Raw genomic sequence first — 26,722 nt, 5'->3', positions numbered from 1 at the left:
GCACTGTGAAAGCTGTATCAATAAATTAAATCAATTCAGCACCCACATTCATTGCATATTGTCTGAAATCTCACATTTATGGCCTAATTCCATATATGGTGTTCAAAATTGTGTGCCGATATTTGGGCACGTGTCCATTTTCTGCAAGCAATTGAATAACAAATCAACTTGCACCAATAATTGGGTGTTAATAATCAATCATCAATGCTAACTGGCATCATTTAAAATTTACACACACATTTTTAGGCGCAGGATCTGAAAAGGGGGTACAACCATGGGAGAGGCATAAGCGGATCAGGGGCATTCCTGGAATTTTCACGCACTTTTATAGAATAAGGGGGAGCAGAGTGTAATTTAAGCGCAAGAATCTGCACCAAGTTTTACTTGATGTAAGTCCTCGGGCCTAAAATGAAGGGCTCCCTTTACAAAGGTGTGTTAGGGCCTTAACGCGCTAAATTGCCCCACATGCTAGTCGCTACCGCCTCTTTTTAAGCAGGCAGTAATTTTGGGGTAAGCATGCGCTAATCTTGTGCGTGCACTAAAAACGCTAGCACACCTTAGTAAAAGAAGCCCTGTGAAGATCCCAGCACCAAACACTATTCTATAAATGGTGCTCAGCTCTGGGCACCATTTATAGAATAATGCTTAGCACAAATTTTTTTTTTATCAGCACTGATTTTTTAGCGCCTTATATAGAATTTTGGCCTGATTATCTCTGTGCAAACAGTGAATAGGATTTTAATACTGAGCAAAATTTTAATAATAAAAAATTATACTGAAATATATTGCTTTTGTAATTTCATATTACAAATACTTCTGAGTTAAAGCAGTATTTTTTTTTTCTTTTGCTCTAAAGTAAAGAACGCAACTATCATATGGGTTAGGGACATAATTTATTTCATAGCTTTCTGCAAGCAAAATTGCTTTGATACAAAACGAGTTCTTTGACGTTGTGCTACCGTCCACTCAAGCAAAGGAAAATCTCACACTTGTATGAATGTACTTCATACTGGTTATTAATACAGTATAGTAATTCTAGAGGTCATGATTTCTCTGGCATAAATAAAAGAAATGGCACAGAAATGCTGCAAGATTTACAGTATGTAACGTATTACTTGCATGTGTTTAAAATTACTTTCAGTAAACTCTTGGACCAGAGTCTGCTTAAATAAATCTACTGTAAATGTCTATCATTCCTGGTCTTGTAGTGTTCATTTAGTGAGATGAGCATGTGTAACTCCCATCTTCTTACTTTAAATTTGATAAATGCATCATGAGGTATCTTCAACTGAGATATAATGATTTAGTGATAGGCCTACAATATTTTGTTCTGAATTCAGAGCCTAGTACATTCATCAAATTATTTTAGTGTATCTAAAGTACACATTACTGTGTAAAATTGTTAGTTTAACTTAAAATTTTCTCTCCACATATGATATGGCATAAACAAAAGTAATTTGACAAAATTGTACATGTAAAATAACAAGACAAATACACAAATAAGGCCATTTGCAGAATTAAAAATCAGTCTTTTGCAATATTTCACAATAATCTCTACATAATATTTTACATCTTACAAACTTAAATATTTAATGCACAAAAGAAAAGAAGTCTGCTAAGCCCATCACACTATCTTTTGGAGGACTTAATCAATTTGCTAGCTGGTGACCTCCTTTGGGGTGTTGGAATCTTAGATGGTTTGCCTGTGGTAGGCCGAGAACCTGCTCGGGACGATGGTTTACTGCCGTCGTGAACAACCTCTGATGCGTCTGAACACACTGATTGGATTTCTGAAATGTCAAAGTCAGATGCATCACTGCCTCGGCGACTACTTGACCTGCTTCCAGCCTTGCTTCCTGGTCGGCTTCCAGGTCGACTGGAAATTTTTGTAGACTCTGGAAATAAAGCAGTCTTTTATTAGAGATTTATATATGCATGAATAGACTTTGGATGGCACTTACACAGCTCACATTAAACTGGCTTCCTAATAATAATAATAATAATAATAACTTTATTTTTTTCTATACCGCCACAATCTTACGACTTCTAAGTTTACACTGAAGAGAGCTGGACAATTAGCAAATTACAGAATTCAAATAGCAAAAATATCACTGGACAGTCAGCGAATTACAGAATACAAATAGTAAAAATATACATATTTCTCAAAGTTATCAGTGTGGTGTTATTAGCTTTAAAATGGTATCTGATTAGGAGATAAATCTGTCGAACAGTGCTGTCTTAATTTCTTTCCGAAATGAGACATATTATACTTGTGTTATAGTGGTGAAACTATAACACAAGTATCAAAGTATAACACAAGTATCAAACATGTCACTTAAACAATTTGACTGGAATTCAAACTCAAGGCTCCTCTTACTAAGGTGCGCTAGCGTTTTTAGCGCGTGCTAACCATGCGCTAAATGAAAAATACTAATGCAAGCTCTATGTAGGTGTTATTGTTTAACGTGCGCGCGCTAAAACCGCTAGCGCAACTTAGTAAAAGGAGACCACAGTGTTCCATTAAAAATATACCATAAATATATCTCAATAGCTTCAACTTAGTAGCATCTTCTTCTTACTCAATAGTATCAATTTTCTCCAATATCTCTTCAAAGTATTTAGAGTAACCTTTAAACTTTAAATTGTAGTCACTGAACTTTAGGTTTTAAATTTTCTTCTAGTGGAGTAGAACCTCAGTGGCTACACCTGAACATAATATTCCATTCAAGTTCAGGATTAACGTAGCTCTAGCCTCCTCATCGGCTAACCTCCACCTTAGCCTGTATGTTTTTTTAGTTTTATATTCATTCAATGTTTTAGATATTTTAAATAATATCAAAATTATTGGAGAGCTATTTTGACCTATGTGGAAGGCCTCTTTCATTGCTCTATTTCGCTGCGGATTTTCTACTGGATAAATATGAGACCTTCTGCCTTCCTTTCCATGGTCAATGTTAATTTATGCGTAAAGTGGGAGTATTGGGAAAGAAGGTGATCCTCTCTGTTTGAGTGGGATCTCCCGTCCTACTGGAATTGGAGCGACGAGCAGCCAGACTTAGCCCCAAACGTTGAAAGCATTTCCTTCAAATATGGGATCCCTAAATCCAGTCTTTGCCATCCTATGCCTGCTGTGACATTTTGAATTCTTTGTGATGGTACTGGCTTTGGGACTGGCTGATAGATATGAGACATCAGTGGTGGGTTTTGTTTTGTTTTTTCTTTTCAGCTTGGGTGGGGAGGAAGTATGGGTGGGATGTTATTTTTTCTTTTCTATTTGGTGATCTGCATTTCCAGACATCAGTTGTCCTGCTGTGAATCTCCTGAATATTGCAGAAACATTGTTCTCCTTGTTTTGATATGCAGTCATCACTCAAAATTGCTGTCCATAATTGGGGTGTGTGGGGTGGTATTGAGGTGAAGGAATCTTCTGTTGTGTAAATTGTGTAAAGACTGTTTTTTGTTCTTTTGTATTATCTCTATGGAAAATCAATAAAATCAGTTTATACATAAGAAAATATTTCTTATATGAAGGGAATAGCCTTCCCAAAGAAGTTCAGACCCTATAAGAATTCAAGAAAATGTGGCACAAGTACAGAGGTATATATGGCTGTGGGGAAGTGAAGGTAAAGCTGCAGATTCAGAGTTGCCAAGTTAACCTGCTTCCAAATGTAACACTTTATTGCCAGTTTTGATTTTCAGTTTATATCCCAGAAGCAGTATGATATCTGCAGGCCTTTATTCTAATACTGCGGGTCTCATAATGCACCATGACAGGGTTGTCTGAAATCCAAGACTGGCCTAAAATCTCCCTCTTGGGATTTGGCCACTCTGCTGATCACGGTATTTAAATAAAAATGGGAAACAAGCAGACCAGATCACAGTGGCGATCTTTATCTGCTCCGGTTTTTCTGTGCATGTACTTATGTACAGTTATATCATTAGCTGTTGTGTTACAAAACATCATTTTAATGGTGTAAGTAGTCTTGATTCTTCAAAGCAAGCAACCTCATGGGCCTGATTAAGTAGCCATTTAAACTCTGTAAACCCTCTACCAGTCACTCTGATTCCAGCAGAGAGAAGAGGAAGGGAGTCAGCCGATTGTCCCTCCTCTCTCCACCTGAGGATTCTCAACTGAACTGAGGCCCCACCTACTACCTCTGGGCCTGATTAAGCAGCCCTATAAAGGGCTGCGTGTCAGGTGGGCCTGCACCGTTGACGGGCCATATTGAAGGGTCATGCCAAAGGGCCCTTTGTGTAGACCATGCTACAACCTCTGCCCAACTTCACCCATAAGTAAGAACAATCCACAAAGCTGTTTAATTGAGAACCACTCTTCGAATCCACCTTTGAGTTTCAAGGCCCCAAAATTAGGAACTGCCTCCTGATCTGCTTATGTCAGACCTCTTCCTATCTTCAATTTAGGAAGGTGATAAAAACACATCTGTTTTCATTATAGTCTTGCTATGTTGCTAACCTTATTAATTTTATGTAAGCCTCAATGATTCCCAGTTGACATTTGTGGGGTATAAGAAACAATATGGTAAGGTATCATAGGAGCTGTGAATACAATATTTTGCAGCTGTAAGTAGAACATTCACCTGCAAACTGTGCTCTCACTCTGGTGGCTGCAGTTGATATCAGGCTGCTGTCTTCTACAGAATGAAAACCTTTCCCCGACAGGTAGCCAGGTAGCCGCAGTTTGCTGCCTTGTATCGGTGTTCCCTACAAACAATATAGAAGCTATTCATTGTGTACTGCTACAATGCTGACCAATTGATTCATATTATTTTATTTCCCACTCAAATTGCAATGTGTGTTTTCAGAATTTAGGTAGTACACAGTCAAGCTTAGAAAAAAACATATTTTACTGTAGATATAGTAATATATAAATGTCAGCAGATAAAGACCTGCACAATCCATCCAGTCTGCCCATCAAGATGGTCAGAGTTGAATCTGGTTCCAGTTCTTCATGTAGATTTCTCAGGCCTAAAAATTACTACTTGGTAGCATTAAATTATCTGACATAAAATCACTTATGTTCGGTGATTCCATCTGGCCCTTAATCATACATAAATACAGCCTTTTAGTATATTTGTTTTATATAAAGTAAAGGAATTAATCTCTGTTCACAATATATAGCACATAATACTCAATAATTATTCAAAAGAGATTTTGGTCAAGAAGATATAAGGAACCCTTAAAAAGAAATCTGAAAGACTTAAATGTGCATAACAATGTAAGCTGAAAAGAAAAAAAAGAAGCAAAAGAATTTAGATTTTACAGAGATCAAACATGAGAAGGGCATTAGTAGTGTGGAAGGTACGGTGGGGGGCACAGAGTTGCAAGGACTGTTAGTGAACTGATAGCTTGTGATCATAGTCGTTATTCAGTCTATACTGTACCTCTGTGGATGAACCTTGAATTTCAGGGGGCTCAGGTGTCTTACAAGGTGTTGATGTTTTGCTGTTTGTCAACCAGGGTTTACCATAATTACGTGTTATATGATGGGGCGTCTGCATGAAACAACGGCAAATGAAAATATGAAGGAAAATGGCAGAAAATGATATTCAGGGCATGAAAATACAATATTAAAAAGGTAAAAAAAAATAAAAAAAGCCAAATGAAGAAATATTGAAGGGTTCAATTCAATAAATGGTGATAAAGGATTTATCACATAAAGGTTATGCTAGAAGGATTAGGTACTACTTGCATATGTAAAAAGCTGATTTCAATATGTAAATTGACATACTTATGTAGATAGAATATAAATATAAATTATTTCAAATTAATCTAACCATCGGCTTTTACACCTGCTCCAAGCACGTATAAATGTAAGCTAATTACTTGCTTGAACCTGGAGCTTGGAAAAATGATTGAGGAGGCAATTGCGCTTACCTCTCTGGTATTTAAAAGTACCTTTACCCATCATATCATTCCTTCTGCTAGAAACACTCCAACCCTAAGATATCCTGTATGTCCATCTACTGAATGTTAAATGAACAGCACTGCATATGCCTTTCGGTGCTATAGAAATGATTAGTAGTAGTACCTCGAAAATGTGAGCTTAATTGGATATGCAGTTTTGTAAAATCTACTATTTACACCTATAAAATGTAAAATCCACTGCTTATAGGCATTAAAGCGCGGATTCTGTATAGGACGCCCGGTCTCAGAAGCCAACGGGCATCCTATATAGACTTGGGCCTAAGGCCACCTAAAGTGAATCCGATTCTTTAACCAACGCCCATGTTACAGATGCTGGTTAGAGAATTAGGTTGCTGTAGATGCGGCCGCCAGTCCCCTCCCCCGAACAAACGCAGCAGGGGGATTCCCAATCTCTCCTGCCAGAACACCCCCCCTGTAGATCTCCGGCAGGAGGGTCCCAAATCTCCCCTGCCGGAACACCCCCCTGAACAAAAATGGCAGGAGGGTGTCCAATCCTTCCTGCAGGAAAATACCCCCCTCCCCAACTGCTCCTAACCCCCCTCATCTTTTACGATGTCCGACCAGTCTTTCCTCTGTCTAGCCTGCCCCTTCCCAGTGCATTGTGAGATGCACTGGGAGGGGCCTAAGGCCTGATTGGCCCAGGTGCCTAAGGCCCCGCCCATAGGAGGGGCCATAGGCGTGGGACAACCGGAATCTTCGCCCCCATGAGCAGGGCCTTAGGCACATCGGCCTACCGAAGATTCTGGGGGTTTTCCGGCAGGAGGGATTGGACACCCTCCTGCAGGTTTCATTTGGGGGGGGGGGGGGTTCCGGCAGGAGGGATTGGACGAGGCATATTTTGGTGCTTTTTTTTTTATAAAGAAAATAAGTGCCTTTGTGACTTTGTAAAAAAACAAGACACAAAACTAGTAGCAGCAGCACCTAAACTGAAGACACAGACATTACATCTGCTCAAGAGCACTATAAATGTTGCATTTAAATTTATAAAATGCACACTGTCACAAGTCTGGCACCAGTACCAGCCTTGTGCCAGGTAAAAACATTACAAATACACCAGTAAAGCTTTTCAGAGCTGATCTATGTAGAGCTGATATTCACAACTCAGATGTAAACCCCCATTCTGAGCCTGAGAACCATACTGCTATGAGAACAGTAGTGCTATTGCGAGGTTGTCAGGGAAAAGCCCTAAGCACATTCATAGAAAACAGGGTTTGGCCCCTTTAAGCATTTCCCTGCTAAAGTTGCTGGCTAAGCAGGTAGAGAATAGAGAATGACATGGGGACAAATTTGTCCCCGTCCCCACAGGAACTCAATTCCCCTGTCCCGTCCCCGTGAGTTTTGTCACCGTCTCTGTCCCTGCCCTATTCCTGTAAGCTCTGCCTTAACCGCACAAGCATCGAACACTTATGATTTTAAAGTGTTTGAGGTTGTGCAGATGAGGACAGAGCTTAGGCATTGGTGGAATGAGGCATTATGACATCACAATCTGAGCTCTAGAATGTTGCTACTTATGATTTTAAGGTGTTTGATGCTTGTGCAGATGAGGACGGAGCTTAGGCATTGGTGGAATGAGGCATTATGACATCACAATCTGAGCTCTAGAATGTTGCTACTTATGATTTTAAGGTGTTTGATGCTTGTGCAGATGAGGACGGAGCTTAGGCATTGGTGGAATGAGGCATTATGACATCACAATCTGAGCTCTAGAATGTTGCTACTTATGATTTTAAGGTGTTTGATGCTTGTGCAGATGAGGACGGAGCTTAGGCATTGGTGGAATGAGGCATTATGACATCACAATCTGAGCTCTAGAATGTTGCTACTTATGATTTTAAGGTGTTTGATGCTTGTGCAGATGAGGACGGAGCTTAGGCATTGGTGGAATGAGGCATTATGACATCACAATCTGAGCTCTAGAATGTTGCTACTTATGATTTTAAAGTGTTTGAAGCTTGTGCAGATGAGGACGGAGCTTGCAAGATTGAGGCAAGGACAGGAAAAGAACTCGTGGGGATGGGATTGGAAAATTAGTTCCCGCGGGGACGGGGAAAAATTTGTCCCTGTGTCATTCTCTAGTAGAGAGCACTGCAGACGAGCAGCAGCCCTCCCCATGCAGAGCTGGGCAGGACAGGCAAACACACAGGAAATTTGAAGTCTGGGAGCCTCAGCTGGAGAGGCAGCCTAAGAAAGCAGACACATTTGGTGGAGCTCCTGATTCAGCTCAGCCTGAAGATGTAACTATGCAGGAAGCTGAGGAGTTGTTGCAGTTAGACCAGGAGAATGCTGTGGAGCCTATGGAAGTTTTGGTTTCTCCCGAGCCCACAGTGTGAAGACTCTATGGAAGTGAGTTCATGATTTTCTGGTTTAAAAGGAAATGTTTTTTTTTTGCTGCTGAGTTTAAAAGCTTTTCTGGGATTTGTTTGAAAAGCTGAATTTTTGTGATAAAGACAGTGAACATTATCAGAGCCAGAGAAGCTAACTGGCAGGGTGTGCCACAAAAAATATTTTCCCTTTCTCCCTGTGTGCTAGGAAAATATCATGCAGGAATAAGTGTGGAATTATTGAAGTCCTACATTGTGGACTGTTTTGGAGACTGTTTGCTGTGTTTTCTTGTGAAGAGACTGGTACACGAACTGAGGGTGATCAGGCCTCACTATTGCCAGAAGGAAACTTTAAAATAGGGCATGTGAAGCCTTGAGGCCCTGCTAGGCCAGGGTGCTTGAACTATCGTTGGGAAGCATTCTGAATATTTTTGTTGATCAAGTTTTGTTCGTGGGACTACAGTTTTGATTTACAGTACTTTCCCGATATTCGCCAGGTGTTCCATGTTGAAAAACCGCGAATATAGTTTTTAGCAGGGGAGATAGGTCAGGGCAGCCGGAGCGCCGGCAAGTGAAGGAAATCACTCGCGGTATGCTCCGACCGCCTCTTCCTGTACTAAAGTCGGGCCTCACCAATCAGGAGCTTGTTTGAGCATAGCCTGGATCTCTACCAGAAGAGTCAGTGTCTGCACCAGATGTCTAGGCACTGGAAACCTTGATATCGAGGCAGGTCTGGGAGGACGCATAATCTGTAGCGAAGGAGAGTGACACATGGTGCATCAACGCTCACTATGTGTCAAAGAGGTGGACACCTGAGAAGACGTCATGCCATACCTAGAAAGGGAGGAACGTGTGTGCTTCTTAGCTTTCTTATGTGAAACATCCCCTGATGCATGAGGCATGGACAAAGACATCAAGTGTTGTCTGTGCAGAGAGCCTAATGTTCGATGCTCTCGATGTGGTGTCAGTGCACGTGGTGTTGATACGAGTGTTGATGCAGGTTGAGCGCTGGGACCAGAATCTCCTGCCATGCTGGATATCGATGCCGAACCGAAAAGTTTATCACAGTGAATTTGTCAGGCTTTGAGTAACCTCCTTCGCATATGCAGTCAGAGTTCACAACAAATGTCTCGATGCTCAGGACCTAGTCACTAAATGCACCAACTGTGGGGGGTCAGAGCCTGAAATGGCCATAAGTCACATTACCATGGGGGGTTACTATGGGAATTAATGCAGTGTCAAGCTATCACGCTGTGTGCACCATTTTCTGCATTAAGGCCCCTTTTTATCAAGCTGCATTAGGGTTTTTTTATTGCATGCCACTGCGGTAAAAGTTCTGTGCTCACAGGATTTCTATGAACGTTGCTTTTACCACAGTGACTTGTGATAACAACCCAAACACAGCTTGATAAAAGGGGCTTAACAGTTTGGCTCAGCTCAGGCTCCATGTGTGTTGTTCTACAAGTGTATTTTTGGCAGCCTTAAGAGGAGGCGTTCCTCTAAGGCAGGGGTGTCCAATGTCGGTCCTCGAGGGCCGCAGTCCAGTCGGGTTTTCAGGATTTCCCCAATGAATATGCATTGAAAGCAGTGCATGCAAATAGACCTCATGTATATTCATTGGGGAAATCCTGAAAACCCGACTGGACTGCGGCCCTCGAGGACCGACATTGGACACCCCTGCTAAGGCATGGGAGGAAACATGTGTGCATAAATTGCATTTTAAAAATCTTTGCATGTGTTTTTCTAACAAAACTAGTTACAAAGAAAAGCAGCTAGCAATAACTACATACTTTGCTCCTGCAGCACGTTTCAAATCAAATGTGTGTGCATGCTTTTGCTTTGCAAATTGGTACAAACCCTTATACATACAGTCTTTGCCCCAATGTGAACAGTTTTAAAATTGCCTGTTAATGAATAGCCCCCTCAAAGTTATGCAAATGAAAAAATTACTCATGTTTAGTGAACATGCTACTAGCTCCTGTTTAGCAAAACTAAGTTTTCTTCTCTGTTGTATAAGTTCATGCATTATTTAGCACCATGTACGGAACAGATCACTTAGTGTGAGATATTTGAAAATATAATAAAAGCTCCTATAAAATCTAAATTTTTCTCAGAATTCAACAGGTCAAAAAACCCCCCAAAATGTATTAGAAATGGACTGATTAGCATGGACAAATTAATTTATACCTTTGGTGTGCTACTAAGGTGTGTCTGTGATGAACCTGGTTGGATGTTGGGACCGGAAACTGAATTTGATCTGTTTGGTGATGCTCCTCTTGACGAAGGCCTTGATCTACGACCCCTAGGTCGGAAAGCAGCCATAGTCTGGTTGATACCTTCTGATATCATGAACTTCTCCCTCAGCTCCACATTTGTTCTTCCTTTAGCTGTGATGCACAAAGAGAGATATTTCATGTATCAGAATGAAACGGCAAATAAACAAAAAGCTGATAGCAATTCTATATTTAAAAAAATATATTTTATGTTAGGCCGGTTCTAACATTCAAACTCATATATGTATTCCTGCACAGCATGTTAAGCTTAGACAAAAAGAATTAATGGCATGCTTATGTTAACCTTTTTTTAAAAGCAGGAATTAACTACCGAGAAAGAATGATTTGACATGAAAACAGAATGGTCAACATACCAAATGTTTGATAAATCAGCTAGTGATATATAAACCATGTATGTTATGTTTTTGCTTCTTCTCTCTTTTTGGCTAAGACAGTTTGTCTTTTGGTTGGAAATTGAGAATATGCACCAAATTAAGGGTTAATACCCTCCCACCCAACCCCATTAGTGATGTAAAGCCATTTGGATCCAGGATTAAAGCTCCCATTAAAGAAATACAAATGTGATCCCATATAAAAAAATCTGCTAATTATACTTTTATTTGCTTGGATATTTCATTTAATTGTAATTAAAATGTCATAATAAAATAATTTGGTTGTATATAATGCTTTTATTAAAACAAGATCAAAAGCTGTTCAGAGTTTTGCAAATCAGAAACTAATGTAGCTGCCTCTAAAGAGACTGGCCTGAAAGTATATGCCTTTTACTTGGACTATAGAACAGCTTTTAGAGGATGGGAGAAAAGGGACAATGTTAGTAATACTACTCAATTACAACTCAGTAACTCACACAAAAAAGTATATTTTTCTGAGGCTTATTTTTTTAAGATTTGATCAAAATGGTATCCATGCCAATGAAGACGGTACAGCTCCCAAGAAAAAACACTCGTAGATTATTTTGCATCGTCTCTGCTTACTACAGTTTTTAAATAAGGTATAAGGCAGATGCTGGATCTAAGAAGTACAATATTATACATTTTAACAGCTCAGAAAAAAAAAATGTAATCACTTTGAGTAACTACTGCATGTTAAAGCTAAACCTTTAAACTCTTAAGAACATGTGAGGCCTCCTTTCATGCTAGATACAAGATTAAAACTTTAATGAGATAAGCACCTGATTCTCTATATAGCACCCCAAAAATCAGTGCCAATTAGAAAGGATTGCACTTGGGCCCAGATTCTCTAACTGGCACCGATTTTTTTAGGCGCTGGTAGGTGCCCATGCTCAGTAAGAAAACGCAGTTCAAATGACGTTTTTAACTCCTAAAATATCAGCACTGGAATCACACCTCTATAGGAGCTTTAGGCCACCTAATGCCACTGTGGGCGTGGCTAAGGTAGGCGAGATTCACGACAAAGATAGAAGCCACAAATGTAGGCCTGGAAAACCTTGGCCAACACTTCCAGTGCCTATCATTCCCGGAGTTGCAATTCTCTATATGGCACTATCACGTCATTGACATGCGATCGACGGCTGCTTTTTAGGCGGCCACTGAAATCAACACCTTATAGAGAATCCGGGCCTTAGTGTTCATGTGTGATGCATAACTAAGGCACACCCATTAATGCCAGCTAAAACCAGGCCTAAATGCCTGCACCTAAGTTGTGTGTGGATTGGCCATATTCTATAGTAATGCACATAACTTTTAGGGGTGCTCCCAATCCACCCACTTTCCAAGTTGTGTGGATAACTTTTAATTAGTCCCAATTAGTGTCAGTTATGAGGTATTGCTAATTAATCAATTAAGTCATGCACATACATCAGCTATGTGCTCTGATATACTTGCATAATCATAGATACCATATACAGAATTTGGGGGTGATAGACTGTTACAGAACTCATACATATGTGTAGCATAACAGAATTTCCTTTTGCTTTTGAAATACTCCTCATGCACATCCAGGACAGGGTGGGAGGGGGGGGATATTTCTTTTATTTATTTCTTGATTGGATGTATTGGATGGGAGGGGGTATTTTTTCTGCATTGTTATTGACTGAATATAAGTGCTTATTTTGATTATTAATGTTTGTATAATTTCCTGCACTTTGTATTAGTCTTGAAAACTTAATATAGATTTAAAGAAAGAAATACTCCACATGCGTGCGCACCTGTAAGATGTAACTGAAACTCTGAATTGAATAAGTCTGGCTAATGCATGCACAAAGAAAAGCGCACACACTAAAAATCACACAAACACACACAAGTGCAAGTGAGAGCGAGAGGAAGAGAGAGATGGTGAAAGTGGCAGAAAAAGCAGGAAAGGTAAAGAGAGACATTTGCCAACCTATAAGAGGCTGAGTGGTAATTGAAGAATTTGATTCGGAACGTAACATTTTACTCCCATGATGATGAACTAGAAAAAATGACAGAATACCAGTCAAATTAGGGAAAATAAGAAGGAATTTTTAGCAGGAAAAGAACACAAGTACAGCACTTACATACACAAAAGATTCACAGCCGTGCAGGAATAGATTTATAGTAACAGCTGAGAGAGGACCACTAAGGCTGCTACAAGATCTTCTTAATTAAAGTCTGCCTCAATCCTAACGTCACAAATTATATATCTGTCACAACCAGGTAGTACCCTTTGAATAATACCATGAAAGGACTCGCTATTTTCAATGTTCTGTCCATGCCATGGATGCCTGCTATTTTTAGACAAAAGGGAATCTATATCAAATATATTTTTCTCTTTTAAAAATTATAAAAATACGGTTTGACTAGGCTTAAATATATACAATGTTAAGTTTTGCTACATAGGCAGCAAATTTACCCTCCCCCCTTTATTAAGCCGCATTAGGGGCTCCTTTTACAAAAGCACGCTTAGGGCCGTAACGTGTGGAATAGCGTATGCTAAAATGCCGCGTGCGCTAGCCACTACCGCCTCCTTTTGAGCAAGTGGTAGATTTTTGGCTAGCGCGCGCTAATCCAGTGCATGCGGTAAAACCCGTAGCGCAACTTCGTAAAAGGAGCCGTGGGCTTTTTTATCGCCAGCCATGGCAGTATTAGCACCAACGCTCATAAAATGTAAAAGGTGTGGGGGGGGGGGAGGGGGAGAAATAATATCCATGAACAGAAATGTTCTTATTTACCTCTACAAGGGTCATTTTTCACTAAAAATTCATCAAGAGCCATCCATCCACCTCCAACACGAACCATAACTGTGCTTCGCAAGATGCGGACAAGGCGCAGTTGTTGGGAATCACCAAACTTTGCAAAGACAAAAACAAAATTTCAATCCTTTCAGTTGCCCTTTCAGTGACCAGCACACATTGCATTCAGTTTCAAGAATGAGTTATCCAGCAAAACAGCAGCAAGAGGCTTAGTAATTAAAATGCAAAAAATTATTGAGATGCTGAAACAAATTAGAAGATCCTTGTCTGATTTCACATTTAGGACTTGACGCAAGCCTTCAAAGATAGAATTTCTTTGTTTCACTGGAAAACGTTCAATTAGGTAAATCCACTGGCCACTGTGGCTTTTTCCAGTGTGTAGTCTAGCTATCTTGTGTCAAATACACTTTGGTTCTAAAGGTAGAAGCTGCTGTTGTCTAATCTACTTGAAAAAATAAAAACTGTGATTATTTTGTTCAGACGCAAGATGATTTAGTCAGACAGTCCTAAGACCAAGACCACGAAAAGCCAAATTCTATCATTTAAGTTAACTAAATCAACGACAGTGAAGAGGATAAATATAAATATCAAACAAAAATGCTCCACTACATCATCTGAGAGTATTGTCTTCAATGGAAGAAAAAGCCTCAGGTTTGTTTAGGCAGGGCATAAATGCTCGAACTTTCTCCACCCACATCATTGGCAGAAAAAACTTTTTTAGCAGTACTAGCAACTGTGTTGACACTACAACGTGGCGTATCTTTAAAAGCCATTTCAGGGTCCACCACCGCTTCTTCAGGACTTCTTGATACCCCACATCGCCACACAACTTGCTTTGCTTGCTTACGTGATCTCTTCAAATCATAATGGTATCCTGTGTAAAATGTTGCCGACTGCAGCTCATCTAGTTCTGGCTGCGCAATGGAAATCTCTAGAGTTGTCTGATGAGGATATGATGATTCAAAAGCTGGACGATTGGTATGTCCTCTATAGGCTTACTGCTATGACATACCGGTCCTGGGACGCTTTTGCCCAAAAATGGTGCAGATTTGAGTTATGGAAGAAGGGTAGGGTGGCTGGAAGGTGGTGTAGTTGGGGATGGGGTAGGGAGCTCTGTTTTTGCTGTGTTAGTGTTTGCTTTGTATTAGCGGGGTAGTTTGGTAGATACTGACTGTTTCCAGTACAGTGTTCCCCTGCGAATTTGCGGTCCGCGGTCCCGGTCATTCATGGTATTTTCCGACCGCGAAGGGGAAGCAGTAGAGGGCGGCTGGAGCGCCGGCGAGTGACAGAAATCACTCGCGGTATGCTCCGACCACCTCTTCCTGTACTAAAGTCGGGCCTCATCAATCAGGAGCTGCGTGTCAAAGCATATTGTGAGTGATTTCCTTCACTCGCTGGTACTCCAGCCGCCCTCTCCTGCCTCCCCAGTTGAAAAAACGTATTCGTGGTTTTTTTGATATTCGCAGGGGTTCCTGGAACGAAACCCCCGTGAATATCGGGGGAGTACTGTATTTACTTTTAGCCCTGCTTGCATTATGAGTTGACAGTGTATTTTGCTTTACTATTTGTGTATATTTGACTGTTGCTTGTATCCCAAGTCATCATGCATTATGGCAAATGCAGATCCATAGCTGATATCCAAATTTGCAGCCAATTGAGACACCATTATCCGTCGGTCTTCTCTAATTAAGGCATTCGCCCTATCAATGTGCTCTTGTGTGTGCAATGTTTGTCAATTAAACCTTCCCGTATTAAACCTTTTTACCCACTCATAAACCTTTCGTTGATTTATGGTGCTTTGTCCATACTGAGTCAATAGCCAATGGTGAATTCCCACAGGTTTCACTTCCTCTGCCCAAAGAAAGTGCACCACTGCACATTGTTCTTCAATGGTGCAATCTTGCAATGGAGCATCCATGTTTCTGACCTCATGGCTGCCATAAGACTAAATGCCGAGTGCTGCACTGTGTGTGGACCAACTATCCAACAGGTAATGTGCAAGTACATATGTTGCATTTTGCTAGCTCTGTTCTGGTTATCACGTAATTTAACAATTGCCTTTAATTTTTGATTCACCCGCTTATATTTTATAAAGCACACATGTACAGTATGTTGTAACTCTGCTCCAGCGCTACTCATACTATGTGTCCAGGAAAACCTAGCCACAGATCTTGTGAAAGTAAGTGTTATCTTTCAGTATGTCCACTTTTATGTCTATATCCCTACACAATTTTAAAATAGCTATTTCAATATGAAACATGCTTTACATATAGAAATGACTTTATAAAAGTTTTCAAAGTAAGGGGGAGAGGGATTATCAAGCTGTGCAACAACCTGTGTTGCTCTCATCAGAGAATCGTACATTCTATAAGAAAAAACTGATTTTCCTACCAAAATTCAAATTTGTGACCAACGGACTGTGCTGCCTCATTCACCTCAAGCTCCAACCAATCGGGTTTGAGGACCCTCTCTCTCTCTCTCTCTCTCTCTCTCTCTCTATATATATATATATATATATATATATATATATATATATATATATATATATATAAAGACAAACTGCCGACCTCAGAGATTACCCTGAAGAAAGCCATAGCATGATGGCTGAAACGTTGGTTCTACTAGACCAGACGTGGTGAAACCCAGAAAACTGCAACAAGCAATAACCTGTGTTATTTGCTCCTTAATGCAACTCATAAGGCACTAACACAGGTTGCTTTGTCCAAATGCAGTATTATTTATGTCAATGCAGTGTATGTAGTAATGAGATGTAAAAACATACTAATGCATGTAAAGCAGTTCATTACTTTGTAAAAACAATACCATAGTTTATGCACCAGGTGCATGCTACAAGATGCAAATATCTTTAGCCTGATGCTCCTGGGCAGAGCATCCTCCTCAAAGCAAAACCCCCTCTTGGCCCTCCCCCTCCCCCCAATTAAGCCCCTTCACCACAATGCTGGCCCAACCAGACTCTTCTTCAATCCAAAGGCTCTCCTGTTGGGACCCCCCACACCTTGAATATTTCTCTCTCAAAGCAGGAGCCCCCTCTCCCATGCTCCCAACCTAAATGTCCTAAAGGTCTCCTCAGGCCTACCTTAATGGAAATCTCTGGGGTTTAGGGGTCTGGGCAGTAGCAATCCACAGTTGCTCCTATCCTGCAGGTGCCTTCACCCAAAATGGCACTGACAATCACTAGTGGTAGTTTTGTGGTACTCTCACTACAGTTCATGTTTTCATATAAGGTAGGGTTATCATATTTCAAAAAAATAAAACAGGACACCTCATCTTGCCCCCACATAAATTGAGCCATACAACCTTGTCTCATCTCCTCTCCTTCCCTCCCTCGCCCCCCTGAGGAATGGATACCTTGTGGCAGCGGGGATCATCTGTGGGTGGGAACCACATCAATTGCAGTCTCTCCACAAATACTGGTGGTCTGGGGCAGGAACTCCTGTTGCAAGCTGCTGGAGGCTTGTTTGACGCTGGCTGGAAGTAGAAGGAAACACCCCATCTCTGCCTGAGCTCAGGGCTGCATCTGGAGGGCCTCCAAGCATGCACATATGCGATGACATCACATGCATGCACAGATGCCCTCCAGATTCAGCTCCAAGCTCAGGCAGAACCGAGGATTTTCCTGTCAATGCCAGCCAGCCCCTGGACCATCAGTACCCACAGCAGGACTGCCACTGATGTGGCTCCCATCTTCTGCCTCTTGGGATCCCTAGAGGGTAAAAAAAATTTTAAAATTTGGGGCTCAGAGAGAGTCCAAAACCCAGACAAACTGCCAGGTTTTAGAAAAACTATCTGGACACCCAGACAGTCCTCTAAAAAGTGGAAATGTCTGGATTAGTGTTGCTCAATTCACAGATTCGACTTGATTCACTTTAGTGAATTGATTTGAATCGATTAGTTTTTCCTCCAAAATAAGACTCACCAGCAAGCAGTGGCTTCCCCCATATCTTTCTCAATAACAGACTATGGACTTTTCCTTCAGGAATTTGTCTAAACCTTTCTTAAAACCAGCTACGCTATCTGCTCTTACTACATCCTCTAGCAACGCGTTCCAGAGTTTAACTATTCTCTGAGTGAAAAAAAATTTCCTCCAATTGGTTTTAAAAGTATTTCCCTGTAACTTCATCGAGTGTCCCCTAGTCTTTGTAATTTTTGACAGAGTGAAAAATCAATCCACTTGTACCCGTTCTACTTCAGTCAGGATTTTGTAGACTTCAATCATATCTCCCCTTAGCCGCCTCTTTTCCAAGCTAAAGAGCCCTAACCATTTTAGTCTTTCCTCATACGAGAAGAATTCCATCCCTTTTACCATCTTGGTCGCTCTTCTTTGAACCTTTTCTAGCGCCACTATATCTTTCAGGCTCTGGTTTCTGTTTGTCTTCTGTTAACTCACTCACCAGGGTTTCCTGTCCATTTGACATTTTCTTCTTTCTCTGTATTCACCATCCATCTTCCATCTCTGTACCTTCACTTCCACTATCATATCCAATATTTCTATTTCTTTCCCACTGTCTACCATCTCTATCTATCATTTTCTTTCTCTCACCCCCTCCCCCCACCTTGGCCCTAGGTCAAACCTCTCTGTTCCCCTCCACGCAGCATCTCTCCCTTCCTCCCCTCCATTATCATGTGAAATATTTCTCTCTCTCTCTCCATGCACTATCTCTCCCTGCCTTCCATCCTTTGTCCAACATTTTTCCCACTCTCTCTTCTCTATGCATGTCTCTCTCCCGTCCACCATATGAAAGATTTCTCCCTCTCACCCCTTTCTACCTCTTTGTTGCACTCCTTTCCTCTCCTCTACCACATATACAATAATTCTTCTCTCCCCCCCCATGTGCAACAGCTTTCCGTCCCTCCCTCTCATCCACCTGTGTAGCACTTCCCGAACGATTCCCCCCTCCCTCTGAGATCTGACATACCGTTGGATCTCCTAATACAGCAGCAGCGGCATTGGACGGCTAACAGGCAGACTCTGAACAGGCTGTTTGCAGCCTGCCCCACCAGGGCTTCCCTCTGTCACATCATCAGTGATATCATCAGTGATGCAGCAGAGGGAAGGCCCCAGCAGGACAAGCCACGAGCAGCCTGTTCAGAACCTGCGTCTACCACTGCTGCTTCTTTAGGAGACCCTGGATTTATGTCAGGCCTCACCGGGGTGGAAGGGCATTGTTAACTGAACTGGTGAGTCTTATTTTGGAGGAAAAACTAATTGATTCAAATCGATTCACTAAAGTGAATCAAGTCGAATCTGTGAATTGAGCAACACTAATCCAGACATTTCCACTTTTTAGAGGACTGTCTGGGTGTCCAGATAGTTTTTCTAAAACCTGGCAGTTTTGTTGATAGCACAGAATATTGCTACACCTTGGGTTTTGGCCAGATACTAGTGACCTGGATTGGTCACCGTGAGAATGGGCTACTGGGCTTGATGGACCATTGGTCTGACCCAGTAAGGCTATTCTTATGTTCTTATTAGATCCCTAGTGTGTGTCTAGTTAGGATAAAAACTTTTATTGAAAAACGTACACTGTTAAGGATAACTATGGCAAATTGTAACCTGTGAACTCTATATTATGTTCATTGGTATTAGACCCCCTAGTATGCATAGAATTAGGACATAATCTTGTATTGTGAAATTGCACTCAATCAAATTGTAACCATTTTACTGTATTTTATGTACTTGTATGTTTAACTTGTAACCTATTCTGAGCTCCTTGGGAAAAATGGAATCGAAAATGAACAAAATAAATAAATAAATTCTGTGAGGCTACCAGTGGGAATTAATGGCCCCATTTTGGGTGAAGGTGCTGGCAGGGTAGGAGCATCTGGGGATCACTGCTGGTCAGACTACTAAACCCCATGGATTTCAACTAAGGTTGACCTGTAGGCAGAAGGGCTCTGGGTGGGGTAGTTCTGGTTGTGGGGTTCACCACAATGGGCTGGGCTGGTAATATGGGGAAGAGGCTTAATTGGGGAAGGGGTGTCCAAGAGGGGCTTTTCCTTTTTGGGGGCCATTCTACCGCTACTCTTAAGAAAAGGTATCGACCCCCTTAAAATGTGGCCCAGAAGCATCAGGCTGTTGTTTGGCAGCCCTGATGCTCCTGGCCACGGAATAATGCTGCTTACAATGTGGCTCACAAGCAGTTTTTTTTTACTTTTGCCACGGTAATCAGTAACTTGTGGTACTGAGACATCAAAGGCTTGAGACTCCCACAGTAAATCAAGGTGCAGTAAAGGCTCCCTTCCTCCTAAGTATCTTAACACATCTCCTTTAAATTATGGCACATACAACATCCTTGTACAAGCTTATATATTCCATAATAAGTTTGAATGGCTGAAGTGGCTACAATATCCAATCATGGATTTTATTAACACTATTTTTTTGGCAAGCATAAATGATAACTAACAGATTAACTAACCTTAATTGGTTTAATTTAATTTTGAGTTGTATTATCTACATAAAAAAACAATAAGGCAATAAAAGGTATACATGATCCAGTTTCACATCTCTGATACTGTATGTATCCATGAAAACACCTGGATGTTTTAGAATTTTGGTAAAGACATTTCCCGAGATCTAATCTGAATAATGGAGCTTTATTTTCTAGCTTTATGGAATTAGGAGTTTTGAAACAGCAGAATGTTGCTGGTTGGCAGAATCTGAACTAAGCGGCAGGGAAATAATTTTCTACCAGCATGTGAAACCTGGAGGCTTGCGCCACTGTCTTTGCATGCGTTTCAGATAGCAGCAGAAGTAAAGCGATTTATGGCGGCATAACAAAAGCTCGCAAAATGCCCAAGTCCCAAAGCATTGTCTGCTTTCCCTAAAAATAATTTCCTTAGTGAAACAAAAGGCATCTCAGAAAGAAGCAAAGAAAACAAAAAAAGGTAAAATCCCCCTCCAAAAAAAAACATTTAAGGAAGCACCACAGTTAAGCAACACTGAATTAGCTAAGGACAGCAAGGTGGCAAAGACTGGACATCGCAAAGCTTGAATGATTATGTACAGCAATTCTGTTAGAAATTTTGCGACACACTCCATTTGTGTATACCTGATTTCCCAGGAAGAACTAATAAAGAATGAAAAATGGGAAAAACATAATTAGTTGAATGAAAATTTCTTTATACAGATTTCACTCTTAAAATCTAGAGAGTCAGTATTCAGCTATTTCAGTTTAAAAAATCTAACTCTCCACCTAAGGTTATATGCTTGCTCAGTGGAAGAAATCAGCGTAAATGCCCACTCTGAAAATATAATTTCAAACGGCTAGCTAGACATTTAAAAGTTATACTTGCTATTTACCCATTTGCATTTGTATGAATGATGTGTGTATTTTAATCCAGTGTCACCACTGGGAGGGTGTATGAACCATTTATGTGGGCTAAATGCTTATTTACGATCTCTTATACTGATCTGAACAAAAAGTACATGCTGCGCCAGGCCACAATGGCATATTCTTTGCCAGTAGCTGTGTACAGAGGCAGATTGGCTGGAGTTCACAAGCATGTGCGTAGATTACAAAATACACTGTCTCTCAGATTCTATATAGGTCACTCAAATGTGGGCGCGGAGCCCAGATGTGTGCATAAACTAATTAGTCAATTGGGCGATAACAAACTGTTGAGCATAACTGGAGTTAATTGGCTTGAATTTGGATTTACGTGCACATCTACCTATGCACTATTCTGCAACAGTGTGCCCAAAGTATCCCACATGCATCCCAAAAGAGGTTATGGCCATGAGAGGGGCATGGATGGGTCAGGGGTGATCCAAATATTTAGGCACAGTGTTATGGAATACCAGGATTTATGCTAGGTTTCAACTGGTATAACTTTTCATGCCCAATGTTGGGTTTAATCTCTCTCTATTCTGTAAAGAGTGCTCAGTCCATTCTAGAATAGCACTTAGTGCAAATTTTTCTCGGGTGCCCACTTGCCCTCTTACACCAGGCACCTGTTATAAACTTACTCTCTGAATATCTTAAATTTCACTTTGTCCTCAGTCTATCTTAATCATTCCCCTTTGACATAGAATGCTGGCTGTTTAGTTGAATAAAACAACCAAAGTTATACGTAGTTCTAATGTGGATTTTTTAAAAAATAAAAACATTTTTGTGATTGATGCCAGTGGTGTAGCCATGGATGGGCCTTAACCTACCCAAATTGGACTCAGGCCCACCCAACACTGTGGATAAAAATGTTCTCCTTGAACAGCCAGCGCTCTTCCTAATGGATGTTAGCAAAATTTGCCTCAAGCTGATGCCAACATTGATCCCTCTGCTCATGCTCTGTTTTTGCGCATGTGAAAGCACTGAGCATACTTGGCCTCGGCAATGGTGTCAGCTTGGGGCAAGTGATGCTAGCTGTCATTTGGAAAAGTGCTGGCTTCCCAAGGAGCAGGAAAATGGGTTTGGGGATCCCCATTATCTCAGGTATTTAATATTTTGGGTTGGCAAGTGTAAAGAGGCAGAGATTAGAGAAGGGGAACAAATTCTGTGCCCACCCGCCTTAGGCTCAGGCCTACTCAAAATTGTCTATTTGCCTATGTCCCTGGCTGATGCTACCACCAACTACAGAAACACTTTCGAATATCAACCTAATAACATAAAGCAGAGAACATATGGCAAGATTTCTATACATCTCGGGATTACCATTACAAATCTGCATTAATGTAGATTGTTTATAGAAAGTGGAACGTGAATTATTTACTATATATCCTCAAATATAAACCGATATTATTGGGCCAAAAATGGGGGTCTTGGTTTATATTCGGGTCAGCACCCACTCATCCCCCTCCCAGGCCTGTTGTAAGCCCTGGTGGGCCAGGACAGGAGGGATCCCTCCCATCTCCTGTCCTGGCTGTCTATGACACATCTTGCCTCCTAGACTTTAAAAAATCTCACCTTTAAAACCCTGGAGGTCCAGCAATGAACCGAGGCAGGAAAAATCTTTCTACACTCCTGCCCCATGCTGAGCCACTATCTGAAATGGCTGCCGCAAATTCTCACTCCAACCTCACGAGACTGCAAGAACTCACAAGGTTGTGGTGAGAACTCATTGCAGCCATTTCAGATAGTGGCTCTGCATGGGCAGGTGCATAAGAAGATCACTCCTGCCCAGTTCACTGCTGGACCACCAGGGCTTTAAGGTAGGTTTTTAAAAGTCTGGGAGATGAGTGGGAGGTGGGATGTATCAGAGTTGGCTGGGACAGGAAGTGGGAGGGATCTCTCTTGTCCCGGCCCACCGCTGGAACACCAGGGCTCATGTCAGGCTTGAAGGAGGCTTGCAAGGCTTCAAGGCAGGAAGGGGGGATGGGTGCAGAGCCTGGCAGGGGAGGGAAAGGGACTGGATGCAGAGCCTGGCAGGGCAGGGAAGGGATCTGGGGGGGAAAATGTCACTTCGGTTTATATTCGAATATATATACGGTATTTCTTTTTTCAAACAAATAGTACAACTAAATCCTAATGTAGAATCACGACAGTGAATTATATAGTAAATGACAGCAGATAAAGACCTGAATGGTCCATCCAGTCTGCCCATTAAGTATTCTCATTAAAAACACATGATTAAATCAACTTGTCTCTTCTTTGATATTTCTGGGCCATGGACTAAAGTATTGTCCTAGATTCCAACTGTTGAAATTGTCATCTAATAATTATTTTGATAAATGAGGAAATATTCTGGGCAGTTTACTACAAACCAATATTGTTGTTCACTTATTTTTCAAGGTATTTTTTAATAGTCTTTAAACTCCATCAACTGGACCACTGTGATAAGCTTTTGAAGGCAGGGCAGGAGAGCCTGGTAGGGGATTTGGCCTCGTTTTTGGTCATCAGGAGCAACATGAAAAGGAGGGTCTCCCTAAGGGAAGAAGAGATTTTCTAACATTTTGGACTGCCATGTGGCTGGCAGTGGGGGAGTGGAGGGGGAGAGGGAGGAGAGAATTCTCTGGCTCACCATGGCTCTCCTGCCCTGAGCAGTTTTCTCTGAAAGAAATCATGCCATCCTTTCAGAACATTTTTGGAAATGTTATGTATGTTCCAAATGTCGAGAATGTACCAGGTTTCCAAATGTGGCAATGCACGTACAACTTCATGCATTTTTTTTTCTTTCCCCCCCCCCACTTTGCTACAGATGCTAATGTAAACAGAACTTATTTACATCTTTAGCAAAGTTTTTAGAAAATGGTTACTGACTTTTGGCATTTATGTTAAGGTAGTACATCAACCTGTACAATATCCATTTGATGTAACAATATAGCTCATAACCTTTTAAATATCATCTTTTATATGACTGTGATGAATTTGGGGCATGATGAGGCAACTCTAAAGTACAACACACTCTGAGTAAGGACAGCTAATGACTGAGTGACAGCTGGACAGGGTTGTCCAGTCAGCCAATGGGACTCTGAGATTTAGAGGCCTGTAAGCAGGATAGGTAGAACCTTGTAACTCTCAGCTGCTCAATGTCAGTTGGAGCCCGAAGATGAAGGGAAAACACCTGGAGCTACAGAGACCCTGAGTGAAAGAACTGAAGAAGATCTGCACTAAGGTGGGAATATTCCTAGGAAATGCTACATACCTGAGCCTGCACACACCAGAACATTTTGCTGGGTGGCTGGTGGCAAATGTTCTCTATGGTGCTAGTGGGGGTGGATGGCAAAATCCAAGCATTTTTTAACTAGTATAAGTAGCATTTTGAACTTTACTTGTGTACTGAAGATTGGAACCTATACTAAAAATTAAAGGTTCCCAAATAAGGGTTATTGAGGTCATTTGAAGTCATGATTTCTATTGGGAGTACTAGAACTTTCCATAAGAAAGACAGTAGCCACATTGTGAGAGTGGTTCTTAAGCTACTGGAAAGAAAAAAACTGAACTATAGCTATTCTAAATTACTGAGGAAAGCTATTGTCTATGAGTTGTGGGGATAATCTGGGAAAAAAAACAGAAAATTGCTCTATGTAGAATTAAAGTAAATAAGGACCCCGCCCTACTAAATTTATTGCCAACAGGCATGTATACATTAAGAGTTCAGTGAGACTAACCATGATAATGACTCAGAGCTTGCAAGAACTTTTTTTTGCTCTAACAAATCAATGAAAATATAATTCAAGGGACATTCAACACTAAACCCCTCTTTTACAAAAGCCGGCAGCGCAGGCTGGTACGGTAAATGCTCCAAAGCCAATAGGAATTGAATGGGCATTGGAGCACTTGCCGTGCAGCACTTGGCTGCGTGGCTTTGTAAAAGGGGGCCTAAATATGAACTACTTACTCTCGCTAGTAACCCACACTTATTGCTAACAATGTATTAGCTACATTTATATGTTGATTATGCAGCTAAATTTCAAGTCACAATAATTTTGCAGCGTAGAAGCACGTTCCACGTTGCCTAAAGATTCCTGTAAACCTCTGAACATTATTAGGAGGAAGGAGTGGCCTAGTGGTTAGAGCTACAGCCTCAGCACGCACTGCACTGTTCCACGTGACCCTGGGCAAATCACTCAATCCTGCACTGCCCCAGGTACATTGGGATAGATTGGGACAGATAGGGACAAATGACTGAGTACCTGAATGTAAACTGCTTAGACAATTAATAGGTGGCATATAAAAAACTAAAACAAAATAAATAAATAAATCCACTGAGAGATCTAGCAGATTATCAAAAGCAACTTTTGATAACTTACCCTATATTTGTTGTCCCCAATTTGCTCAACTTGGAATCGCTTTGCACACTTACATTTAGCTACCTGCCGTGTGACCTGCACAAAGTATGATACAGATGATGCTTACAGTCATAATATTAATGAGCTAATAACATTATAAAGCATGGAATATTAACATAAAAACTTCAATTAATGTGTGTGTGTTTTATAAGCAACTGCAAGTCAAGCAATTTTAGCAAACCAAATGAGCACACAGTGGCATTCCTTAAGCACTGCTATGAGCACAGATTAACTTATAAGGCATCTAAAAACTTTATATTTGTAGGTGTTCTATAGTATAGATTATTTTAAACATATGTCACTGTAGTTCACCATACAATAGTCCAACTATAGCTTCTTCATGGGTTCCAATAGTATACTAGGCACATGGGGCACATCAGCCAATCAAACAGTTTCACAGGTTGAACACTACTTGGTGCTTTACAAATACAACGACACATACTTCGTGAAGAAAACAAAAAAGGGTACCTCATCTTCAATTTTATCAGCATCTGTAACAGGTTTATAGGCATCCTTAGGATGAAGTGCTGCTACAAATTCATAGTAGTCAATATAGCCATCTCCATCTCGATCAAAGATATCAGCTACAGCACTCATCTCCAATCGACTGGTTGGAAACTCTACAAAAGAAACACATTTAAATTTTTTTTTTAAATAGCACGAAAGGATATGGTAACAGTGGTTAACATAGATGAATTTTAAAAATTTTGGACAAATTCCTGAAGGAAGACTCCATAGTCTGCTATTGAGACAGACATGGGGGATGACACTGCTTGGTAACATGAAATGTTGCTGCTACTTGGGTTTCTGCCAGGTACCTGTGACCTGCTTTGGCCATAGTGGAAAAAGTATATTGGGCTAGATCAGTGTTCTCAAACACGCGGCCCAGGGGCCACATGCGGACCCACCAGGTACTATTTTGAAGCCCTCAGTATGTTTATCATAATCACAAAAGTAAAATAAAGCAAGTTCTTGATCATATGTCTCTTTAGCTATAAATTACAATATTATTATTAAGACTTGGCCAAAAGGAAAGATTTGTAAACTATAAAGAGTTTTATGTCATGCAAAATTGTCATTTCTTTAATAAGATATTAACTATTTTTTCTGAGGCCCTCCAAGTACCTAGAAACCCAAAATGTGGCCCTGCAAAGGGTTTGAGTTTGAGACCACTGGGCTAGATGGACCCAGTATGGCTATTCTTAAGCTCTTATTTATGATTTAGGATGGCGGTAGTCAAACT

General features: G+C 40.9%; 1 protein-coding gene across 11 annotated transcripts in view; it reads right to left on the bottom strand.

The window, feature by feature from the left end:
• Positions 1–742: 742 nt before the first annotated feature.
• Positions 743–26,722, bottom strand: part of DST (dystonin) — an 883,569-nt gene continuing 857,589 nt past the window's right edge. For 6 of the 11 annotated variants that reach the window (XM_033936422.1, XM_033936423.1, XM_033936425.1 and 3 more), the window contains 9 exons: positions 25,948–26,099; positions 25,441–25,515; positions 20,804–20,821; positions 13,713–13,830; positions 12,905–12,973; positions 10,455–10,654; positions 5,403–5,513; positions 4,599–4,722; positions 1,630–1,895 (listed from right to left, as the gene is read on the bottom strand). In XM_033936422.1, the coding sequence (XP_033792313.1) occupies positions 1,630–1,895; positions 4,599–4,722; positions 5,403–5,513; positions 10,455–10,654; positions 12,905–12,973; positions 13,713–13,830; positions 20,804–20,821; positions 25,441–25,515; positions 25,948–26,099 (1,133 nt within the window). Of the gene's footprint in view, positions 1,896–4,598; positions 4,723–5,402; positions 5,514–10,454; positions 10,655–12,904; positions 12,974–13,712; positions 13,831–20,803; positions 20,822–25,440; positions 25,516–25,947; positions 26,100–26,722 lie in introns of all 11 variants that reach the window. The other 5 variants (XM_033936427.1, XM_033936430.1, XM_033936431.1 and 2 more) reach the window with 2 other exon arrangements.

The sequence above is a fragment of the Geotrypetes seraphini genome, chromosome 3 (assembly GCF_902459505.1).
Source record: "Geotrypetes seraphini chromosome 3, aGeoSer1.1, whole genome shotgun sequence".
NCBI classification, from domain to species: Eukaryota; Metazoa; Chordata; class Amphibia; order Gymnophiona; family Dermophiidae; genus Geotrypetes; species Geotrypetes seraphini.
Note: the sequence above shows the minus strand (reverse complement) of the source record. Positions and strands in the feature narration are given on the sequence as shown.